This window comes from Lissotriton vulgaris, chromosome 10, assembly GCF_964263255.1.
Source record: "Lissotriton vulgaris chromosome 10, aLisVul1.2, whole genome shotgun sequence".
Lineage (NCBI taxonomy): Eukaryota > Metazoa > Chordata > Amphibia > Caudata > Salamandridae > Lissotriton > Lissotriton vulgaris.
In genome coordinates, this window is record NC_141698.1 from 638,339,237 (window position 1) to 638,364,004 (window position 24,768).

Here is a 24,768-nt window from a genome sequence, read left to right on the forward strand (position 1 = left end):
GCGGCCAGAAATTGCGAATTCGCAAAATAAAATTGGATGATGAATTGCATTTAAGGAATCTCAAATAGAGATTCCTTAAATGTAATTCCTCGCACAATTGCGAGATCGCAATTAGCGATTTTTGCATTTGGGATGCTGAATCCCAAATGCAAAAATCACACTCGCAAAGGGCCAGATTCTCAGAATCTGGCCCTTTGCGAGCGCAATTTTCTTTGATGAATCGGGCGGCTAGTATTGTATAGATTTACATATAAAACATTTTATTTAAACTAAACAACAACAAATAAAAATATGTACAGCAGTGGTGTGTCATTGCTGGTCCATTTGTGATTCACAGCCTGCAAGACATAAAAAGAAAGATAAGATGGTGCCTCATGCATCTAGCAAAGGAGATTGAGAAAGAAAGAGTGAGATATAGGAAGAGGAAGAGAGAAAGACAGAGAGAAGAAGACAGAGAAAGAGTGAGAGAGAGAAATAGTAAGATACAAGAAAGAGAAACAGTGTGAGAGAGAGAGGAAGACAGAGAGAAAAAGAGAGAGAGAGGAGAGAAAGAGTGAGCTACAAGGAAGAGAAACAGTGTGAGAGAGAGGAAGACAGAGAAAGAGAGTAAAATAGTGAGATAAGAGGAAGAGAGAAAGAGAATCAATGTGAGAGAGGAAGAGAGAGAGAAAGAGTGAGAGAGAGACAGACAGAGAGAAAGAGTGAGAGAGAGGAAGAGAGAAAGAGTGAGAGAGGAAGCCATCCACAGAGGGAAAGAGTGAGATAGAGAGGAAGACAACAAGAGTAACAGTGTGAGAGACAGGAAGAGAAAGCGATAAAGAGAGAAACAGTGTGAGAGAGAGGAAGAGAGAGAGATAAAGAGTGAGAGAGAGGAAAAGAGAAAGAAAGAATGAGACAGAGAAAAAGAGAAAGTGTGAGGGAGAGAAAGGAAGAGATGGAGAGGGAGTGTTGACACTGGAAAAATCTTCGCAGCTCACCTTTGTGCCACCGGTGTGCCTCCAACCACGTGCCAGGAGATAGTGCAACCCTCAAGTTTAGTGATCTGAAAGATAGTATAGAATTAGTCATTGCAGGGTACATACAACTGCACACACGTAATTCTCTTTCTCGCTAATGCTCAATGAGGCTGGTGCACCCCATCAACTCCCACTGCTCGGAGGTGTCTGTGCGCTCCTGTGCACCCAGACTGCTGCACACTATCCACTCCCACTGCCCAGAGGTGACTGCCCACTGCTGCGGAAACAAGTCTCTCTGCTCACCTTCTGCCACTGGCGTGTCTGTGAGAGGGTCCACCACGTGCCAAAGCAACTTTGTCCTTCGTTCAGGATGGCCATGCATCATCGCAGATTATACGCGCGTTCAGCTTTGGTGGTGTTGGGGGGGGGGGAGGGGCGAAGTGAAGGTCGATTCATGATTCACAGCCTGTTAGATAAAAAACAAGATAAGATTGAGCGTCATGTGTCCATAAAAGGAGAGAGAGAGAAGGAAAGAGTGAGCAGAAGACCGAGGGAAACAGTCAGAGTGAGAGAAAGAGAGAGAGAAAAAGAAAGTGAGAAGAAGAGAGAGAAAGAGTGAGAGAGGAAGAGAGAAAGAGTGTGAGACAGAGGAACAGAGAAACAGGAAGAGTGAGAGTGAGAGAGAGAGAGAAACAGAGAGAGAGGAAGAGAGAGAGAGAGAAAAAGACAAACTGTAAGAGGAAGAGGGAGATAGAAAGAGTGTGATGGAGAGAAAGAAATAATTGAGGAGGGACACTGTGTACAAAACCATCACAGCTTACCTTTACACCACCGCTCTGTCTTCAAACACGTGCCGCGACGTAGTAGAACTCTCACGCTCCCATGTCTGAAAAGATAGTATAGAATTAGTAATGCAAGAGCAGGGTTGGATTAGAATTCATGATCGGTCCGGGAACACTAAAAAAAAAAGTTGCCCATATTTGCATATTGTCTTTGGTAAAAGCACTGCTTCAGCAAAATTTTAATTAAAAAAGGGCGGTGTATGGATTTGTTTACACTGGTCACTTAAAAACAAGTGAGGCCCCTTCTGCTTAGGCCCCCTGCCCTGCTAGGTATTCATACATTAATGGGCGGCCCTGCGAGAGAAAGAAAGTGATACTTCTGCATGTTGTAAAACGTGAAGTAATGACGCCCATCTGCCTCCAGAAAGGCCATTGAGACACCCACTGGGCCGCTGGCTGTATCCAAACAACAACGACACCGCCCAAATCCGCCCCTCAGACTGTTCCAAAAAGCAGCCCACAGTTGGAACTCAGCACCGGCCCCTTGGGCATTGCACCAGTGCTCGTGTTACCAATCCAATGCTGTGGCAGAGTATATAAGAGTGGGTACACCTAAATCGCTCTGCCGTCTTTCTGCATTCAGGCTGTTGTACCCTATCCACTCCAGCTGCCCAGAGATATCTGCCCACCGTTGGGCACCCAGGCCTCACTGCTCACCTTTTCGCGGTCATAACACCCTCCACATCATGCAGCTCTGTTCTGCAAGCTAACAGGTCTCACATTTGGAACTGAGTCTTGATATCGCCTTGGCAGAGGACATACTAGTGCACCTATCATCATCGCAGGTTGTACACCCGCTCAGTGCTTGCAGGACTACTAAGTCAGTGAGAAGTGAGGCCACGCACTCTAAACTTTAAAATGGCGTAGAGCACGTGCGCCTGGTTTTTCATATTAGTAGCGTCCGGATGGGTGTGGTGTGGGTGTATACCAGCCGTGAGGGATGGCTGTGGCATCAGTGTTGCCAGATTGGACTAGATCACGCACAATTGGGCTATATTTTTCGGGTTGTGTGGTAAAATGTTGGTTTGTGCCAGTTGCCAGATGTTAAATATATATACAACGCTCCAGCAAAGTAGTAGGTGAAAGCGCTTTATTAGACAAATATTTACTTGGCATACTGTTGCAACATCAATTCCAATGCACTCACCGCCTGCTTGACGCTGTCCCTGCCCCTCCTTCCCTAAGGTAATATTGGGCTAGTTTGGGCTACTTTTTAGTTGGCCTTGGGCTATAGAAAGGTGAAAAAATCTGACAACACTGGATGTGGGTGTCCGTGTTGGAGTTCTACCATCACCTGGGTTGCAAAAGCCAAAGTGACAGTCTGTGAGCCAAGTCCCACAATATGGCCAACATGGAAGGTACGGGGAATTACTGACCCTATATTCATCCATAGTTCAACACAAGAAAGATGGTGGACATGAGATATCTGTGTAGATATGAATGTTTATTGCACATTCAGTATAGTGTTGCAGCTGTAGCAATACAGGGCCATGAAAAGTTGAGGTTTCGGTTTTTATCACATGGAGGGCAGCCAATTAGAGACAAGGTCATTGTTCGAGTTAGGCTGCGCCAACAAATAAACTTATGCAATCACTCTAACGATCCTCACACACTTATACATTCAGTATACACTCTCCTTGCAGTACTCTAATGATGCAGTCTCTACGTACGTACTTGTACAATAACCAAGACAAAGTTATGTCAAATAAGTCAAAGGTAAGATGGTTGCATACACTGTCCAGAGCACTATGTAATGTGGTAGGGCCTAGGGCAGCATGTTGTATCCATAATGAACACATGGACACAGATAGATAGTGGAACTGGGTACGGGCACGTGCACTCTATTCCTTTTTATTAACAGGGTCACATGTCCAGTGACGTCTGTGGTGGATGCGTGTGGGGTACTTGTAAGTCAACCCTCCATGAATGGTTGGTGGTGGCAACAAGTACAACAGTAATCATTGGATTAGACACAGAGATTTAATCATACAGAAAAGATTCTATCGTAAAGGGTTCATGACTTGTGATACACTGAGGTAGGACAGCAAATGTGAAATTATACACAAAATATTGTATCAGAAAGGGTGCATGAGTTGTGCTGCACTGAGGTTGGGGCATCAGAAGCATTCAGCATGTGTGCAGTCAGCGATGATGCGTGGTCCAGGGGTCCGCACTGGGAGCAATGTCTCTTGCCTATTGGCCTGCTTCATCAGCTATTTCGACTCTTATGTGAATTGTGAGCCCTGCTGTTCGCAGTGTAGGTGGATAGAACAAAAGATGAAACATTCATGAAATACATTGTCGAAATACGTAGGTTTCAGGGACGTTATAGTTCAAATTGTGAGCTCTGCTGTCTGCAGTGTAGACTGCCTATTAGTGTTTGTTTGGACTTGCAAGATAAATTTAGTTATTATAGTAAAGCTATGACTGATATAAAACAATTTCTTGAAGCAAGGATACTAAAAGGATATTGCCTAGATTTGAGGAACGTTATACTTAGTTGGGATTTTCACCAGAAGCTGCTTTAAACTTTGTTATTTGTTTTTGAAACTTCACATCACTATTATCTTCCATCTCTTCTTCAACATGTACACTTATCAAACTGTTAATTTCTGCACACTTCTCTTGACTACCAAAGAAATGTAACTCTATATCATCACAAACTTGTTTTTATCTTTTATATTAAAACTCCATTTCGTGCCGCAGCAAGACCCAGACTTATCCAGATGATTCCTCTTGACTTTGAATATAAACTTGCAGATGTCTATCGATGTGAACATTTGTAGGATCTAATTTCTCGATGTGAGAGCATCTTTAAACTGAAGCTGTACAATTTTTTGCTAAGTGTCTTCTCCTGTGAAATTTTTTCCCTTATTTCTTTCAATTCTGTCTTCTCAGACTTGGTAAAAGATGACGTGACATAGCGAGAAACAGCAATTCAGTTATCTGCAATATATTGTATTTCCATATATGCATTCTACATCTTCTAAATCACTGCATTATAATCATTAATGTACTTCGAATGTTCTGTTCTTTTTATATTATAAGCATTTTTGGGTGATTTTCGAGTGATAGTATGCCTCACTGCTGACATAAAACTGTTCACTCTTCCTTGCAATGACTTATGGTGCACTGAGTTAGTAGTACCTTTGGCGCTCAGCGTGTACATACCCTGCGATGATGCATGGTCAAGGGAGGGCCGCACTAGGAGCAATGTCTTTTGTCTATTGAATGATGCGTTAATAAGGCCACGTGGCTATGAGTTATGGTGCACTGAGTTAGTAGTACCTTTGGCACTGAGTGTGTATGTATCCTGCGATGATGCGTGGTCCAAAGGGGCCGCAGTCGGAGCTATGTTTTGCCTATGGAATTCTGATTCAATACGGCCACGTGGTGATGACTTATGGTTCAGTGAGTTAGTAGTACCTTTGGCGCTCAGCGTGTACATACCCTGCGATGATGCGTGTCTTTTGTCTATTGAATTCTACCTCAATTCAGTTTTAAAGTGATGGTATGCCTCACTGCTGACATAAAACTTTTCATTGTGATGACTTATGGTGCACTGAGTTAGTAGTACATTTGGTGCTCAGCGTGTACGCACCCTGCTATGATGCGTAGTCCAGGGAGGGCCGCACTCGGACCAATGTCTTTTGTCTAATGAATGCTACCTGAATACGGCCATGTGGCGATGATTTATGGTGCACTGAGTTAGTAGTACCTTTGAGACTGAGCGTGTACGTAACCTGCAATGATACGTGGTCCGGGAGGCCGCACTCGGAGCAATGTCTTTTGCATTCTGCCTTAATAAGATCATGTGGCGATGAGTTATGGTGCACTGAGTTAGTAGTACCTTTGGCACTGAGTGTGTAAGTATCCTGAGATGATGCGTGGTCTGGGGGGGTGCACTCGTACCAATGTCTTTTGAATTCTGCCTTTATAAGGCCGTGTGGCGATGACTTGTGGTGCACTGAGTTAGTGGCACCTGAAGTACTGAGCGTGTGCACACCCTGCGATGATACGTTGGCCAAGAGGGTCGTACTGGGAGCAATGTGTCTTGCCTACTGCACTGCGTCATCTTCAATCGCATCTCCATCTGAATTCTGAGGCCTGCAGTGTGCAGTGTAGATCGAAGGCAGTAGTCTGTACATACATAAGTCTATGGTGCTGTACCGCTGGGTTCGCAGGGGGGCTTTGTCAAGGAGGCCCGGGGTCATGGTGGCAGCCACGTGGCAGGGTGAAGGCCTCCGCTGTGGCAGATTCGTTGGCCTTCCCACAAGTGAACTATGCCAAGAGGTCCAGACTATTTATTCATACTCGTACTCTGGAGTGGTGTACATTGGACCAGCCCACTCCGCTTCTGCTTCCAGGGGGGACAACACAGCTACATGACCAAGATCTTCCCCGCTTCCTGAGTTAACATGGTTGCGTCCACTGTGCACAACACTACAAGCACCAACAGTATATGTACACATGGAGAGGTTTGTGCTCTGCATAGTGAGTTCTGTCTAGCACATCACCGCTACACTTGGTACTGTGTGCATATTATTGATGGGTCACTTGCATCCTTCAGACATACTTGGTTCCCACATCTCCCAACATTCAGCTATTGTGCAACTGAGGGGTCATGGTGTTTTGGGAAGGTCTGTTCTCCTGTTCTGCGCTGGCTCGGCGGTAGTAGGGGGGTGTGGGCAGGGGGAGGGCCTGGGGGTGGTGGCGGTGGGTGTTGTGGCCTTCTTGGGTGTCGGAGCTGCATGATCAGTAGCTCTATGACGTGTTGGGCTTTAGATGTGGCCCTGAGTTGGACTCCAAATCGCACTGTAGATAGTCATCCTGCTTTACACCAGTTAAAGGCTGATGTTAAATTATTACTGCTAACTAGGCTTATCGCCTGCATTTTGGATCGCAACGCAGATTTGGCTGGTCGTCGAAAATGTGGGGAAGTGGTGTTTTCATGATTTTTTTGCATGGGAACGGCTACTCTGCATATCATTAGCGTTAGTTGTGGCTCTCATTTGGGGCGATTTTTTGGGCGGAAAGTATCGATGGCAAAGTGGTGTGGTTTGTAGTTTTCACCAGGTTGAGAATGGTAATGATAATTTAAAAACAAAGAAAAAAAGATAGGTTTAATGAACATTATAATTAGAAATTAGCATTTAAAAAACAATGAAATTTACAGAAAAAAACACATAGGTTTCAGGCACGTAATAGTTAGAAATTAGCATTTAAAAAACCTTAGAAATTCACTGAAAAAACCATAGGATTTAGGGAAAGTCATAGTTAGTTGGACGTTTCTCTCGTACAAAAGCAGATAAATTCCCCCGTTAGTTAGTTCAGCTAACTATAACGCGCACCCCCGCAATGCACTGCTGATGATGTCACATATTACATCACTCATGACATGGTCAGTGAAATCACTGATGACATCACTAATGACAACTCAAATGACATCACTGATGACATCACTGATGACATCATCCATGTGATAATTTGATGCATCTTCTCACACCCTAATAATCTTTGATACACCGGTTACACCCACTCTAAATTACAGACTGCCATTCTCAAAACCATAGACACTCCAACATCAATAACTCCAACATCAATAACTACATACCCACTCACTAATTCTTAGGTTTACACACATATCCACTCACTCATCCGTACAGTCTTATGGTCACTCAGTACAGGACTATCATATGCACTCATACACCTATATAGACACTCACACACTACCACTCATCCATAGAGGTACTCACACACCTAGTCAGTCATGCAAATAATTAATCACGCTGCCATTTACTCGCCTATACAGTTATACACACACCAGCTCACTTACTCATACAAATACTAGCACATTCTTACGCTCATACAATCACTGATACAAGCACACACTCATCCATCCATACACATGCCTGAAACCAATGGTTTTTCAGTGAATATATATATATATATATATATATATATATATATATATATATATATATGTATACATATATATATATATATATGTATATATATATGTGTGTGTGTCTTTTTAGTATGCTGGTACCTTTGGCACTATTTGATTCTTCATGAAAGTTTCTAAAAAAACAAAGGCTTCATCAACCTTAGCACCTTCCTGGGAAGTTTTAGGGTGATCTGTCAAGCAGGTCCCGAGAAAAATTGGGAGGTCCCATAACTAGTTTTCCCCATGCAATTTTCAAGTTAGTTACGGTAATAAGATATAACCTTATGTTTAAAACCATAGAAGTGAACTTAAAAACAACAAAGGTTAAAGTGAATTTATAGTTTGGTAAGGGAATTATATCACACTATACGTCAGAAATTCGCTGAAAAAACAAAGGTTAAAGGGGTTTTTTAATTAGAAAAGGTCAGTTAATGTTACATTTCGAACTCTAAAAAACATTGACAGTGCACTGCTTATGTTCTCATTTATAAAGCACTTGTGACATGTTGTATGCTGTTATTGATAAGATCAGTGTGAAATCTGAAATTACATTATTGATGTCAGGTCTCTTCTGGTGTAGTCCACATGTCTGCCCTCCCTAATGCTTGGCAAGAATTCCTAATATAGACTAGCCATGATAAATTCCCTGCACCCAGGAGGGTCATAACATCTTTCAACTTCTCTCTATAATCGGCTAACTCTGGTGTGCTCCACAGGCGGTGCCGATATAGGAGGGGTCTAGAGGCGACTGCGTCAGCTATAGGACCAATCCCCAAGTCCATCTTAAGCGGTGATAATGGGGTGCTCTTAGGGAGGCCCAACAATTGCCTGAGAAATAAATTCTCTGTCATAGATAGTAAAGTTAGTGGGCAGTGACCCCATAGTTCTGCCCCATATAGTGATGCTCCCTTAGCCTGCGTTTTGTACATTTCTGCTGGTAGACCTATCGCTTTTTGGGTGCACTTTTTATGTATTTTTAAGCACTGATAGGCATAGGTGAAAAACACAGAGCTCTACAGCAGCAAAAATAGGGTTCAGGAAAAAAAAAGTGTGGCACTGCCGAAAGGGCAAATTTCCCAAATTTAGGATAAAGGGGGACAACACTGACTGTTAAGGCATCCAAGTGCCAGGATGGGCAGTCCACTATAGTCTACTTTGGGCAATGGGTGGGAGTGGGAAGATGGATTCAGTCAGTGTTGAGGTGGTAGGTGCCCACTATCCAAACAGAAATGAGAGCCTTTGAGAGCCTTTCTGGGGCTCGGGGATACCACAGGAAAATTGTAGCTAACTATGGGACCTTTTGACAAATACCATAGCTCCTCTTGACAGTTTTGGCATCCAAAAAGCAGCTACAGAAAGTGATTTGGACTGAAGAGTGGCATAGCTGACCTGCACTGCTGTGACCTAGAGAACAATTTCAGCTTACTTGCGCTGCTGAGGTCAAGAGAAAAATTGTGATTGACCTTTATTGCTACACACAAACGAGGGTTGGGACTTTGCTGAAAGGAGTGGGCTCTCCTCAGTGAGATAAAGACTGTATGACTTTTGATAGATTGAGAGCACTAATGTTCAATAAAGGGGTTAATCTACACATGAACCTAAATCACACTATCGTGGGTATTCCTATCGGGGAGAAAAACCTGGACCAAAAAGGGATGGTAGGGTGGTAAATTCATGGGCTGATAAGATAGTGGTTTGAGGTGTAGGAACCCCCAGCACACGGTGTACTAAATTGTATCTGAACACTTTCATATGGGCAGTATTTCGTTTTAATGTGTATTAAAGTACTTTGATTCTTGAAAGTAAGGATTGAGTTGGACAATCAGTTAGTTCCTTGCTGTATAACTGTTGAGTTCAGATATTGAGTGCCCCCACACTACCTCCCTGAGAAGCCTGTGACTGCTCGCCATGGCTATCAGTGAGAGCCAAATGTTGAAGGGCTAGTACTTGGCCCATTTTGCAGAGCCCTTGTAGGATGGACTCTGGGAAATAAAGGGCAAGCACCATGGCCCCTGTTTGCCCCAATACCTACCGAACAGGGTCTGATAGTTGGTAAACCACCTATGTGATTCAGTAAGGGCTTTCTGAATTGCAAAAATGGGTTGGTAGATGCAGCAAGAGGCCATTTTGTGGTCATAAACCCTCATAAACCCTCTCATTTTGCTAATTAAATGGGTTCAATCGCAAAAAGGCTTTGTACATCTGGTCTGTATGAGATATTGAATGGTCACATAATATGCAAATGCTGAATGAATACACATGAAGGTGACACAAATATTTGTAATGGGGAATTAATTTGACATTGTACATGTACTCCTCTGGGAATCACCTGCCTTACTGTAGTCATTAGCATGTGCAGTGTAGAGTGAGATTTGCTAGACTACCAAAAACTAAAAAATAAGCAGCAGCTTTGGGTTTTGCAGTGCCTCCTGTGGCTTTCTGAGTCACTCAGTGGAGCCGAAATTGTGGAAAGTGCCTGCATATGGGTTGGTGGTGAAAAAAAGACACATGGATAAATGTATTCCCTAAGAAGCATCTTTTTTAACAGGAAACAGCCAATGAGAGTAATGTGACATGATGGCATCACTCCCATCCTTTTGCTTACATCATACTGAAGAAAAAGGGTACATGAGACACATTAGGGACAGCAAGTGTGTAGATTAGGATTTCCCTTTGAAGAAACTCTAACCTGACTCTTTCAAGTGGCATGTTGAAGCCATTTGCCCCATATAAGCAATGAGAAGAAAATAATCTTCAATATTCCCATACTGAGAAAGTAAAATGACTTTTACCTGAGCACCTGCCCTTACTGTTGTAGGGAAGCTAGCCTTCTGATTGGTTTCCTGGCCTCATAATGGGTCTCTTTTCTGAGCTGGTGCCTATATCTGACTGCCAAGCCTAGATTTGTACAGTAGCTAAATGGTTAAGAAGCCTAATGAGGAGTGTTCCAGAGTGGCCCTGACATAGAGTTTCATTAGGGTGTTTACAATAATTGCCCAAGTTCTATTGGTCCCGTTGAAACTGTGCTGATATTGACTGTAATCACTAGAGCCTGTCTTGGAGAGTTCAAAAATACCATCTAAGTCGAACTGCTAGTACAGCTTAAGCACACAATTTGATCGTTTCAACACAGGAGACCGCTGAAGGACCAAGTGGACACAGTGGCTAAATTTGTGAGAGGTTGGGAAGTGCCTTGTCTCACTCGGAGAAACTCCAGCTCTTCCAAAGTGGTCCAGCATCAGCTTTGTCAACCATTGTTCAGGCTTGTGGAGCACTCCCCTGGATTAACTTTTCCATCTGAGCCCCTCAGACAGCACAAGCTTCAGATGTTTTACAAGGACATAACTGACCGTGAGAGCACCGCAACAGCAGGCATCCTTTTAATTTGATTCGACTGTCAAAAGGCACCTTCTTGCTGCTGGAGCTATTCTCTTCATTCTGTTCTGATACAACTTTTACCTCCATCGCACTTGACAGATTTTACTCTATCTCAAAATAAAGTATGAAGTAATATCTTCCAGGTCCTTCTCTCAAGCTTTCTCTAACTGAATGCACTAAACATTCTACCCCACCTGATTCATGTGTCCCATTGAAATCCTATGAGAGAACTTTTCTACTCTCAGATTTTTAACTTTTCCCATCAAAATCTAAGGCAGCATTTGTTTATTTATCTTTTGACCTGAATTTGACTTTTTTCATGGTATGACTATTTGGCCAATACCTGTTTATGTATTAAACTTGTCATGAACTTTTAGGTTTATCTCCTTACTGTTCTTATTGTATTGTTAGTTGAAGTGTTACTGCACCACGCTTTTGCCACATTTGTCTGAAGCGTTGCCTTCATACTCTACCAGTGTCTACGCTACTTAGAGGTGAACCAGTAGATATATTTAAAAGAAATATTACTTACTCTTCAGGGTCTCCCAATTCTTATTGCACAAGAACTCAGTCTGTACTTACGTCAAGAGTGCCTTATCCATCTCCTATAGTCTATTGTGTGGTTTCCCTCCACCTCCAGTGGGTTATGCTTATTATCAACAAATGTGTATGTTGCATGTAGTTTGCTTCAAATACTCCTTAGTATCCTAAGTTGTCATTGATTCTCACTTGTTGAGTTAATAAAGTATAGAGAAGTTGTATTTTTTTTATTGCCGGTCTTGTTACATTTAGAACATGGTATTGTAAACTATTTAGTTTTAATTACACTTGATCGTGTATGTCAATTAGGAGTAGCCAGGGTTATCAGCTGCTACCCTTGATTTTTCCTTTGCTACTTCTGGCGCTACTCCTGCTAGTCTTGGTCAAACAGTGTTTAAGAGCCATGTTTACTTTTTGCAGTTTCCAATCCATGCCCTTCCTTCTCAGCAACACATAGCACACGGTAGCGGTGGAACTGTGATGTAATCAGCAGTTAATGGGTGTATGATGCCACTACATCTACCCCTGACATTTTAGTAAGGTGTGATTGCTAGATAGGGAAATTTCCAAATATTGCCCATATTTTCTTTTTTAAGATTATGTTCCTTTTAATGTCTACCATTTACAGAAAATGTATCCGTATTAATTGTTTTTCTCAATTAAGCATTGATGTATACAAGCGCATAGAGCAATGCTTAAAGCATGTGTTTCTATTACATTATTCATTATTTCAAGCAAGTACATTGAAATCGTATAAATTAAGAAGAATATAACATGTAAGTTATATTTTTCAAGCAGCTTTAATAGTTTTTATACCTACTGCACAAAGTGACGTAGATGAATGTTTTCGAAAATGACAGTTTCAAAATCAAATATATTTTCTGCCACACCTAATATCTTTCTCGTAATTTATTTTTCAGTTTGCAGGAATGTTTGCAAATGTTGAACTTTTAACTCGGGCTACCAGACAAATTTGTGCTGACACTTTTAAGTTCATTGTTGTGCTACAAACAATGACATGAAGCAAAATAATTACTTTTCTTTTCTAATCTTACCGTTGGCAGATGTTGGTTATGTTTGTTGTGAATGTCAGGGAAACAACAGTCGTGTATTTTCTTTCCAGAGATTTTTATGACCCAGTGCCTGCTTACTTCCTTTATTAGAGGTGACCAGTTTTGTTGTAGATATTATTTAGTTGGAAAAACGTTGTTTAAGGAAATCTTCAGTAATTAAATTTAAATAAACAAAGTTGCAGTCCATCTTTTTTTCCTATTACGGAAACGAAAAGATAAATGCCAAAGAAAATACATATTTAAAGAAATGGGATAGGGGATTAAAAAATGAATGTGTTAGGGTCCGTTTTAGGGTTATGGTGTAGTGTTTTGGTTAGTGTTACTTTTGGAAATAACGTTAGTGTTCAAGGTAATCCTGAAGTCATGATTGGGTTTAAGGTTAGCCTTTTCTTCATATTGGAGCTATGTACAACAGAAACGGAGTACATGTAAGGTTAAGCACATTGTAGGCAAGTTTATGTAAAGAATGCTCTAGAATTTCTTTATGTTGAATTCATCCTAAGTGTAAACAAACCCCTGCATTTCTAGCAGAATGTTTTTTTCAAAGTTAAACATATTTTGGGGGTTCGGAAAATAGTTTTTAAATTGCAAAATGGGTTCTGTGATTCGTTTTGAAAGGGATGTCTCCTTCTCTCTGTGAATTGTAATGAGATGCCTCAATGGTTTGGGACTGCAGTTGACAGTTGCAAACCGTTGGTCTGTGACCAACGTCTCCGGGGATGCGGCTAGACATTGATGAGGCACTTGGGATAGCAGGCAGTGGTTCAAGGGGGCAGGCAGTAGTCCCAGAGACCACCACTTTCCCCCTCCCCAATGTCTTCCCAAATTTGAATAATTTTTTAGAGCTGACTCTGTTACTTTCAGGAACATGGTCTGTTAAACAAAATGTTTCCTATTTGGGAATTATCACAATAGAAATGAACAGACAGGTCACAAGCATTTGGTGCGCTATTAGATCCCACTATGTGCACCCTGTGTGTACGTATATCTGGCTGAAGTTGCTTTATTGTACATGTATTGGAAGTCGTTTTGAGTTAAACCGAAATTATAGTGTGCGGGGGTATTAAGCCTGTAATTCATCCCGACTTAAAGTCATGCATTAATAATAAACCAAAAAGATACTTGGGGATATAGTTTTCATCTTCAGTTGCTGATCTTTATAGTTTGAATTTCGTACCAATGCTGCAGAAAATCTGAGTAATGTTTGAAAGATGGAATTCCCTACCATTAACTATTATGGGACGTATTGCTCTAATTAAGATGTCGGTTCTTCCGCTTTTCAATTTTCTATTTTCAACTATCTCTTGTGCTCTGCCTGGCTCATTTTTCTCTAAGGCTGAATCTTTGTTTTCTTCCTTTATATGGGCTAAAAAGACACCACGTATTGCTTTGCACACTTTATTTGAGGATAAGGAACAAGGAGGGCTTGCTCTTCCCAATCTGAAAGACTATTATAACGCTTATTTGGCTAAATTTTTGACTAGATTTAAGGACAATACTCAACAACTTTTTATCAATTTTTTCTTTGATTTGATTTGCAAAGAAGCTCAGATTCCCTCACCACTTCAAGTTTTCAAATCACCAAAAACAGTTAGGTACAAGGTTTTGCACTGGTTTTTTAAAAGACGTACAGCACTTCTAAAGAGGCACTCTCTCTCATTTCTCAATATATTCTCTCCCATTAGCTCAGTTTTTTCATTCTTTGGGGTGGATATTAATTTGGAGTTAGTAGAAAAATGGCAGAAAATAGGGTTCAGGAAACTGGATGATTTTTAAAAAAATGATACCTGGATTAGGATGTCAGATTTGACGGCCCGGGTTCAGGGTGATTTTATATTACTGGGCTCATATAAGCTGATTCATGGTGTTTAGCTTCAATTAGATCCCACACAACTTCCCCCCCCCCCCGATTCACTATTCACTGAACTTTTTCTGTCAATACAAGAAAGGAAGCCAGGGGAGTGGAAACGACGTTTAACCATGAACAGGGATCCGAATCTATGTGGCAAAGCAAGTAATAAATGGCTACACCAGGAAAACATGGTATTAACGCCCGCCGTATGGAAAAGAATTAATGTGTTGAATTTCTCTGCATTGAGAGGGGCCAATTGGCGCAGAATGCTGTTTTTCAGTAAATGGCTTTTGTATTTAACCCCGGTCAAAATTAATAAGATGTATCCTGAATGTTCTTCGAATTGTTATAGGTGTTTACAGCATGACTCTGCTAATTGGTCGCATGTGGTTGCTAAATGTCCTAAAATTGTTCCCTTCTGGGAAAATATATTCATGTTTCTGCAAAACCAGTGCGAAATCTCAATCTCTGTTAATTATGAAATGATTTTGTATGGATTCGATCCTGAAATGATGCTAGAAGGGCAACTAGTTAAATTCATATATATCGCGATGGCTGTGGCAAGGTCATTAATTCTTCAAAATTGGCGATCGCAATATTGCCCCAACGTACATGAATGGCGTTATAAAATGCAAAAAGTTAGAAACAGCGAACAAGTGTATGCTCAAAGAGTGGGGTCGATTCGGAAGTTTGAGAAAATCTGGGGTTCATTCTATTTTGATGTTAATTGAGCCTGAGGGTATATATGGTTGTTTTTTTTGTGTTTATCTTGCTCCCTTCAGTATTTATCTTCATTGTTCAAATTTACTGTCATGGTGATATGTGTGTTTAGTGATTTTTGATGTTTCGTGTACATTTGGGTTAATTAACGTTATGCTTTTCTGTGTCCAAGACTTCAATAAAAAAAATTTAAAAAAAAGGAAGTCGTTTTGAGTTAAATATATATTACATGAGTGTTTTGTGGATCTCCTGGTTTAATTCTGGAGGGTTTTTTTTCTTGTGTTACGAAGAAAGGAGCAATGAGGTCCACAGTCATGAAGGAGATCAACAAAAAGTGTTAAAATCTGCAATATTTAGAATACGATTTTGAGATTGGTTAGCTGAAAATGAATAGCATGTGGATGTGGAGGGTCAGTGTTAGAGGAATATGTGCTGATAATATGCTAAGAAATGGTCCAGATTTATACACTGGGGCGAAACACCACATATTTTCAAGTTCCAGCAATTATAGATGTTAATGACTTTGAATATGCCCACTGGGGCCAAAGTGAATGTGAACTTTATATGATTTTAATGAGAATGCAATACGAATTTCATACGAATTCAATATGAAATTTGAATGGGCTTGGATACAAAAGAACTGATACTCAAGCCTGTGGTCATTCAAACATGCAGTTATAATGCCATTATGTTATTTTCACTAATTGTTGTATGTGCTGTCCACACTAAGCATCACCAATATTAAATGTAAAATAGATAACTGCAACACTGGTGGATTCTGATAGACATTCAAAGATGCCCGCCATTTCTGATCCTAAACTTACTTGCCAAGGACGGGTAGTCCTACTTTTATGTTTAAGTTTTGAATTTTTAATCACTTTATAAAGCACTAATGAACAAACTGATGTTACCCGTGACCAAGGTGCGGCTGCACCGAAACGCGTCGGGCGTTTTTGACCATTTTGCTTAATTAAAATCATCACGCTTATGAATTTGAGGCTCGAGTTTCCTTCTTTGAACTACGAAAGTTGGTGTGGAGAATTATTGAGGATCGCCTCCTCACTTTAGCCCGCCGCCACTAAGAAGGCTGAGGGATTGGCGGACTTTGCTTCTTGAATATATATATATATATATATATATATATATATATATATATATATATATATATATATATATATATATATATATATATATATATATATATATATATATATATATATATATATATATATATATATATATATATATATATATATATATATATATATATATATATATATATATATATATATATATATATATATATATATATATATATATATATATATATATATATATATATATCCATATCCCCATATCCCCTACTGGAAGTCGCCAGTAGGTAGTTATAGTTAGGACCTACTTTCCATAGGAAATCCACAACAATCTATTTGGAATAACTTTGGCGCCAGTGGACCAAGAAAATGGCCTGCTTGGTTCCGCTCCTTCCCTGAATGTTTGGGGGTGATTCGTCAAGTGGGGGCCAAGAAAAAAGGGGGTCCCAAAACGTGTTTTTCCCATGCAATTTTCCATAGGGACCTTTAGCCAGGGCTACAGCCCGAATGGCTGAACGGAATTACACCAAATTTGGCAGAGAGGTAGAGTTCGATTGGCAGATTGTGCTTTTTGTTAAATGGTGTAAATCCGTTCAGTAGTTTCTGAGAACATTACAAGTAAAATCATAGCGATATCTAGAGACAGAGTTCTACACGCTGTACGCTGATTGGCTGTCAACTGTCTGTCAACACTCGAAACCTGGAAGTGTTGGCGGCCATCTGTGCCTCGGTAGCAGCGAGTCACAAGAAAACAGTAAAAGAAAGTTGAAAAATAAGGAAAGGGGGCAGGGTAGAAAAATGTTGACCCTCTAGGCCTGCTGAGGGGGTTGCACATGGATCTTTAGTCCCCCCAATTTTTTTTTTTAAACATTTTTTAAAACCGCCGGGTACGTGTATCGTACTCGTACGCGGTGGAAAAGTAAAAATATAACTTGAAGTCCGTTTTATTCTTAATTAGCTCCCGGGGGGGGGGTGGCAAATCCCGGGGTCAATTTTTTTCTATAATGGGGGGTTGAATGGTCCCCCGAGCCCCGGGAAACGCCACCCCTGGGGTTTTATTTTGAAGTATGCGGGGGGGTTCACGGTCCCCACATGCTCCGGGGACCGCCACCTTCCTGGGGCAGTAATATTTAAAATTGGGGGGTCTGTGACGACACGGACCCCCCAGCCGTGGGGACTTCCATCTTTCGGGGCTTTTTAATGTTGGGAGGGGGTCGCGCGGCCCCCCTCCTGGAGCTATTGATGGCCCGGGGGTCTGACACCTCCCAGGGCTGGCTTCTGCAGTGTCCCGGGGTACCTACCCCCGGGACACTGCTGTTTGCTATGGTAGGGCGGGAGCGTTGCGGCTCCCCCTTTAGTACAGCAAACCGCTTTCCTATTTGAAAGAGAGAGCAAGTTAATATGCTGTCTTTTTTAAGTAGGAAAGCAGATTGCTTTTTGTGGTGGGTATTAGGGTTCCCCACACGGTCCCAAATGTTATTTTTTGAGTCCCGGGGGATGGGGTACCTTTGTAGCTCCTTAAACATTCGTGTGGCGACGCGCTCTAATTTACCAGAGCGTGCGGCCACTGCATTCTGGGAACGTAGGTGGGCACGGGAGTTGCCGCGAGTCTAGCATTGGGACATTAAATCCTCATATTCTTATCTCTGTGTCCGTGTGGTTATTATGGTAATTTTCCTTCTATTTGACAATATTTTCAGAAGAGATGCTTCTTCTTAGAAAGTGAAAGTAGAATGATTAAAATGGGACTGAACTTTCAACAGTTGGAATAGGAAGTGTTATGAACCAATGAAATCTCTTCTTTTAAAGTCTCATGGCTTTGCGTACGCTTACAATGTGGGTTCGTATGACGTTCCAGCGCGATTTGTGTAATTGCTTTTAGAAGTAATATACGATTGTTAAAAATTTTAAAAAACTATTTTCATAAGTATCCTACATAATGTATTCTATTAGTATGTTCATTAAATACATAAATATATGTTTTTAAACAATTAAAAACATTCGCGTCTTTAACTTAAAGGGCGCAGTACGTGACGTCATACGTAAGCTTTGATGCGACGCGTAACCTCGAAGCGTATACGTAGCGTATGCTGAGAATGATTAGCAGACAAACTATGGTGCGATCACTCTCTCACTGTCAAATCAGAGCACAAGGCGCGCTATGAGAATGGTTAGAAGTGGTCACTCATTGGAAATCCGATTCAGCTGTGTGGCTTATCCACGGTATCATAGCGTTACTTTTTAGCCTGTTTAGGTTTGAGGTTTGTATGAAATACTATGCTATAGGCAGATATGGATCTTTAGGGAGTGCTTATCTCCATGAAGGTTGGTTATTACTATTTATATATAGGTGCTTGAGGGAGGGAAAAGAAGTTTGTCAGAATGGCGAGGATTGCTCAATAGCACCAGATCACTCCTTACTTTGTGGACACCTACCATTGCATGGCTCTTGTAATCAAGATGCGGCTAATTTGTCCTGAGTATTGAAAGGCACTCCAACACCTGCTATCATAACAACGTTCAGTTTACTCGCAAACGGAAGTTATTTACTTTGAAATAATGCAGATTGTTATGCGATGTTAGCAGGCATCGCTTACATGATTACGGTAACTGAGCGTGTGGTTTGCTATAAAAAAGTTGTTTTTACTCCCCTCATGGGAAGCTGGATGTTTCTATCTGGCCGTCGTTTCCGACCTTGAAAGCAGAGTCAACCAAATGAGCCATATAAGAGCGCTATTGTCTCAAAAAGAGGTCGCTCTTACATCTGCTAGAGAAACTTTTGTCCTTCATGTAGCAAACACCCGCACAGAAGGGCATGCTTTATTAAATACAGACGTGCCCCGGAATTTTAGGGAGTTAATTTAGAATATCTTTAATGCGTCCTCGAGTATGGGGTTAGCTTACTTTTTTAAAGTTATAAGCAATAGCCTTGTGACTTCTGGAGAAACTATATTTGGTGTCTTGTGGGTGTTTTTTCATTCGATTTTTTCCAGCATCTTTGGTGGATTGTCCTTAATGCTCACATTAGTTGCCGGTGTGCTTGTATTAATTTGTTTACTTAAATATGGATGCACATCTTGCAGCAGACGACAATATGTCCCTGTTGTTGCTGGTCCGCAACCAAAAGCTTAGTTATTACGGAGAGCTGCCTCTGGCTACATTGAGCGCAGCTTATGGATTATCGTTTCGATTCTCCTTTTTCACATGCGCTCAACCTATCTTTCATTGTCTGAGCTGCGATTTCGACTGGGCCCTGGATTTGTGTCTCTGCAGTACGGTGTCTCCCAACACGGATTGACCAGCTGATGAGCTCCTTATTGGTTCATGATTTGCTCTGTTCTGGCGGCGGGATTATGGCCGTAGCAGCGATACGTGGAATAATGGGACGTTGGAATGTTTTTGCAGCGGCGCATGACTTCTTGGCACGCAGTTACATTGAAGATGACCCGAGTTTTTCTCCGAAGGTGGTAGAGGCTCCGGTCGTTGAGGAACATGTATGTTCATTCCCACTATTGAATTGGATGGCTGAAATGTTTTCAGATGAGAACAATGACTTCCTCTTGGAGGCTGTTGCTACATACTGTGCTTATACGCTGTTGGATTAAGACTCTTTGATTTTTCTACCTATTCTTTATTATTTAGTTACTGCTTTTTATCAAAAATAAAATATTTTGTTTTGCAAAATTGAACTTGACTCTGCTTTTTAGGCTTGGACTCTGCGTTCGTAATTTGCCCACGTTTATATTATGTGCTTTGGTCAATGAAAGGTGTCGTGGGCTGAGCCTTTCACTTACACTGTGTTAAGTTAGCATGGGTTTATTAGAAGCTTAAACACCATTTTTGTTTTCCTGCTCTGCTTTGCACACAACACACACTTGCAACATTGTTTAGAGAAGGGTGAGTATTTTGCTTCATATGAGAATAATTTGATATACTACATTTGTAGACTGCCTCGCTACTTTAGTGTGTATTGTGAGAGCATGAAACATCAAGGTTATCTTGGATACTGTGTGTGTTATTCGGAATGATCTTCGCACGTTCGAGTCATAAGACATATGCAGCTGTGGCATCTCTGATACTGGTGCGTTTAGTAATGCGCTGTGCAGGCATGATTACACACAGTTGGAGAACATTTGTATCTTGACAGTTTGTGTAGAACTCAATGTGATCCACTACTGCTGAGTAACAGAGGTATGGGTCTGCCTATGTAGTCGTATGAGATCTTCTGTACTTATAAACTAATCTGCTAAGTAGGGAGGGTGAAATGTACGTATATTTTAAATCTGTTTCCCTTTTGTATTATATGATGCTTTCTCCCATTGTATTTTATGGAATAGTAACAATACTGACAACTTTGTTTCTGATAATATGTTTGCTTGTATTATCTAAGGTACTGGGCATGAGATTAAGGTGTTAGAAATAAACATTTGAAAGTTGCAGGTGTCTTTATTTAGTGCTTGTTTTGGACTGGTGTAAGACTGTAACGAAAGAGTGCTCTTGTTATCTACCTTACCTAAGGTAACCTAAGTCGCATGTTTTGGGTTGAGTAATAATTGATAAGTGCAGCCAAGAAAGGGAGCAAGTGTGCAAATTTCATAGTGCCTCCGGCCGGGTTAGTTGTTATAATGAAAAGCGTTGATAAAGGGCCTGCACTTTGAATTTGAATTAAAGAAGAATGATTGATAACCCGAGCCAAGAAAGGGAGCAAGTAGGGGTGTGTATGTGTAGATGATGTGTTGATTGAGCAGAAGACGAATAAGGTGCCACTCTTTCACAAGGATGATATCATCAGTGATGTCATTTGAGATGTCATCAGTGATGTCATGAGTGATGTCACTGACCATGTCATGAGTGATGTTATATGTGACGTCATCAGCAGTGCATTGCGGGCACGCAAGTTATAGTTAGCTGAACTAACTATAACGGGGGAATTTCAATGGTTTTGTATGAGTGTAATGTCCAGCTAACTATAACATGTGTGAAACCTATGTTTTCTTCAGTGAATTTCTAAGGTTTTTTAAATGCTAATTCCTAACTATAACGTGTGTGAAACCTATGGTTTTTTCAGTGAATATATATATATATATATATATATATATATATATATATACATACATATAAAAAATTCACTAAAAAAAACAGGTTTTGGGGACGTTATAGTTAGTTGGACATTTCACTCATACAAAACCAGAACAATTCGGCCGTTATAGTTAGTTGAGCTAACTATTACTCACGCCCCCGCAATGCACTGCTGATGATGTCACATATTACATCACTCATGACATGGTCAGTGACATCACTGATGACATCATCCAGAGACTGGGTGATTTTTAAAAGTTTAAGAATGTTAACTATAGATACGCAAAGGTGTATTGATGAATGAGTGGCTGTATGAGTGTCTGAATTGTCCCCCAAATTATAAAAGCAATGTCTTCCAAAGCAGTACATCAGACTTTAAAAAGGAACCAACCAAGCAACAAACTTTCGTATTACTAAGGGACTATGAAAAGTAAAGTGCGGTTTAAAAAAAAACAAAAACATTTAACTAGAGAATCGACACAAAGTATTTTCGAGTAAGTTACCTATAAAACTTGCAGAAGAAGACAAAGTGCATCAGTGTTTGAGGTGAGTTTTCATTGCATGGACATAGTTGGATTAAGGTTGTGTTATATTGGACCAAGGGGAAAGACCAGTGACACCATATACTACATCCGAAATCGTGTCAATAGGTGTTTTCCCACACGCTATTAGGGCAGGCAAGGTTAGATCCTGTTTTAGGGTTCATCTGAATGATTGCATATACCCATATTATGGGCTTCACCATCTCAGCACTGTCCCTGGTTATCCCTGCCCTTTTCTAGTAAAGATACTTAATCCATGCTTTCCCTTTCGAAATTACTTTTGTAGATGCTAGATAAAAATCAGGCCTCCCTAGGTCGTTACATAGTTGCCTCACAAGCTGAAACCACTGGATTCTATGCCCATGGTCGCACGCCAAGCAATCCTCTATGATATGCCTGCTTAAAATGGCATGCTTGTTAGTCCATATCGACAACCACAATAGCAAAGTTGTAGGAGCTGCTGGGTGGTAAGTTTAGCTACCGCCTGCAGAATCTATTATCTTCCACGTGGAGGCTGTTGGTTTGCCTGTATCCCCAGAAGACCGACCCATAAGTTAAAATTGGAGCACACTTTTGTTTCAGTCAAGGGCGGGTTGGGCTTAGACCCAACAAGTTTAGCTAGGTTAAAACGGGACCCAGTTGATTAATAAAATGTGCTAGTTCTCTTTGGTAAACATGGGGCCCAGATACATAGGAAATCAAAGGTAAAGCCTTAATAAGGAAAGATATATACCCTTTATAGGCGTATTTTTAAAGTAGATACGTTTAATTTTTGAGGGCCTGACCCACAGCGAAATGATGGGTTTTGGTTTCCAAATAAAAGTTATTTATATAGACCACAGAGTTAACAATCAGACCCTTAAGACCTGATGGTGTAAGGGGAAAAGCATGGTTTTAATACTGCTCCTGCCGGTGCCGGTGCTGCTGAGGCAGGGGCTGCGAGTTGGCTTCCTGCCCGGCTGTGTTCTGGGGCTTGCAGTCCCAAGTTGTGTCCCCACAGGTGTAGCGATGCGTCTCTCCAAATAAAAATTATTTATATAGACCACAGAGTTAACAATCAGACCCTTAACACCTGATGCTGGGCGAGGATATGGATATGGATTTGTTTTTCACTCCAAGGTCATGTGTGATGTGGAGTAGATAAACTATGAAGTGACTTGGCTTGCATAATCACCATTGGGGCCAATGGGGCCAACTAACTTCGATGAGATGCGCAATGATGGTGGCATTCCTGGCCATGTCAACTATAAAGGAACAGTAGTCCTTTCTCACTGGTCACTTTTTGCATTTTAAAGGGAGTGAATAAAATCTATTTAAAGATCAGCATGTAATTTCTTTCTTTTTGTTACCAGCATTTAAAAACAATGCACTGAAGTAGAAATGCAGCATGCTTTGTTAAATGAATTAGACTTTTACCGGCTGACGGCTTTGGTTCCTGTTGTGTGGGGCTATTTGGCTATTATAACATTATGGTTAGGTGAATATGTCAGTGATAACATTAACATTTTGCCATAACAATCAACACAGAAATTCACCTGGTATAGTTAGCAGAGCTAACTATAACTTGCACCCCTCAATGACCTCACATATTACATCACTCATGACATGCAATATGGCATGATTTATGACACCACTGATGATATAATGATGACTGATCACAAATCTGAAAATAAGCATTGCAAATGCAGAGCCATGTCAGCAAAAAGTAAAAATACACTGTTCCACATTCCACTTTATTTGATTTTTAATTATATTTCTTGTTATACCTACTCCATAGCTATGAGGTACTACAAAAGAAAAGCACATTTTAGAATACATGTTTTTAGTTTCCTAACAATGTTGCTTTTCATTTAAAATGTGCCGTATAATTCACATGTGCATGAAAAAACATTTTAAATGTTAGCAAAATACACCCAACAAAAACACACATTTACGAAAACACTGATAGACATATCTGGAATTTCAGTTATACTAAATGGAGGCCAAATGTGAAAATCTTTCTAAAACTTACTAAAAATCAATGAATAAATCAAATACTAAAGGCAACATGAGTAACGTATCATATTGTACTGTATATGAACAAAATGTAATACGATATTTATTACTATTGTTGAGTGAGGTCATGACACAGAAGAGGTGAAACCTCGAGCAACTGAGGATTTCACTCTTATTTCTGTGCATCTGGGTTTATGGTTTATGTCATGCTGTTCTTTCATGTTCATTTGATATAAAAACAGGTATTAAGGCAGAAACACTGCTTCATTCTGTAGTCCCATGGTGTGAAGAAGTGAAGATCAGAAGTTCATGAGGATACACCAACCCTTTAAAATGGTACTGACAGGGGATTTGACCATTGTACTGCAATAATAAAGGCCTGAATCTGTATTTAATATAACATTTGTTCCAGATAAAAAAATGTATTGGGCCACTTGTATCTCCAATGGCATGGCTTAAATATATATATATATCTTATACTTTCTACCATTGTGAGGTGCAATGAGATTGCTGTCTTTTTTATTGTTACAAAGAGCTAGAAAACTAGACACTTGATTCATATCTTGGCCCTCTTCTAACCATTGTTTTTTTTACATTTATTTTAGAAACATGAGGACGAAAGTGAAGCATGGCTGCACAGACAGGTAATACTTTCTCTTTACTGTTTTTAATGGAGTCACAAGCAGAATACCAGATTCAGTTCAAGGTATAATTAAATGGTCTAAATAAAAGCCAATGATTTTAGGAGAC

The 24,768-nt window shown here is 40.6% G+C and overlaps 1 protein-coding gene across 4 annotated transcripts in view; it reads left to right on the forward strand.

Moving 5' to 3' along the window:
- DPP6 (dipeptidyl peptidase like 6) overlaps window positions 1-24,768 on the forward strand; it is a 2,152,278-nt gene that overhangs the window by 1,803,144 nt on the left and 324,366 nt on the right. For all 4 annotated transcript variants that reach the window (XM_086941474.1, XM_086941473.1, XM_086941476.1 and 1 more), the window contains exon 12: window positions 24,624-24,662. In XM_086941474.1, coding sequence (XP_086797600.1) covers window positions 24,624-24,662 — 39 coding nt within the window. The remainder of the gene's footprint in view (window positions 1-24,623; window positions 24,663-24,768) is intronic.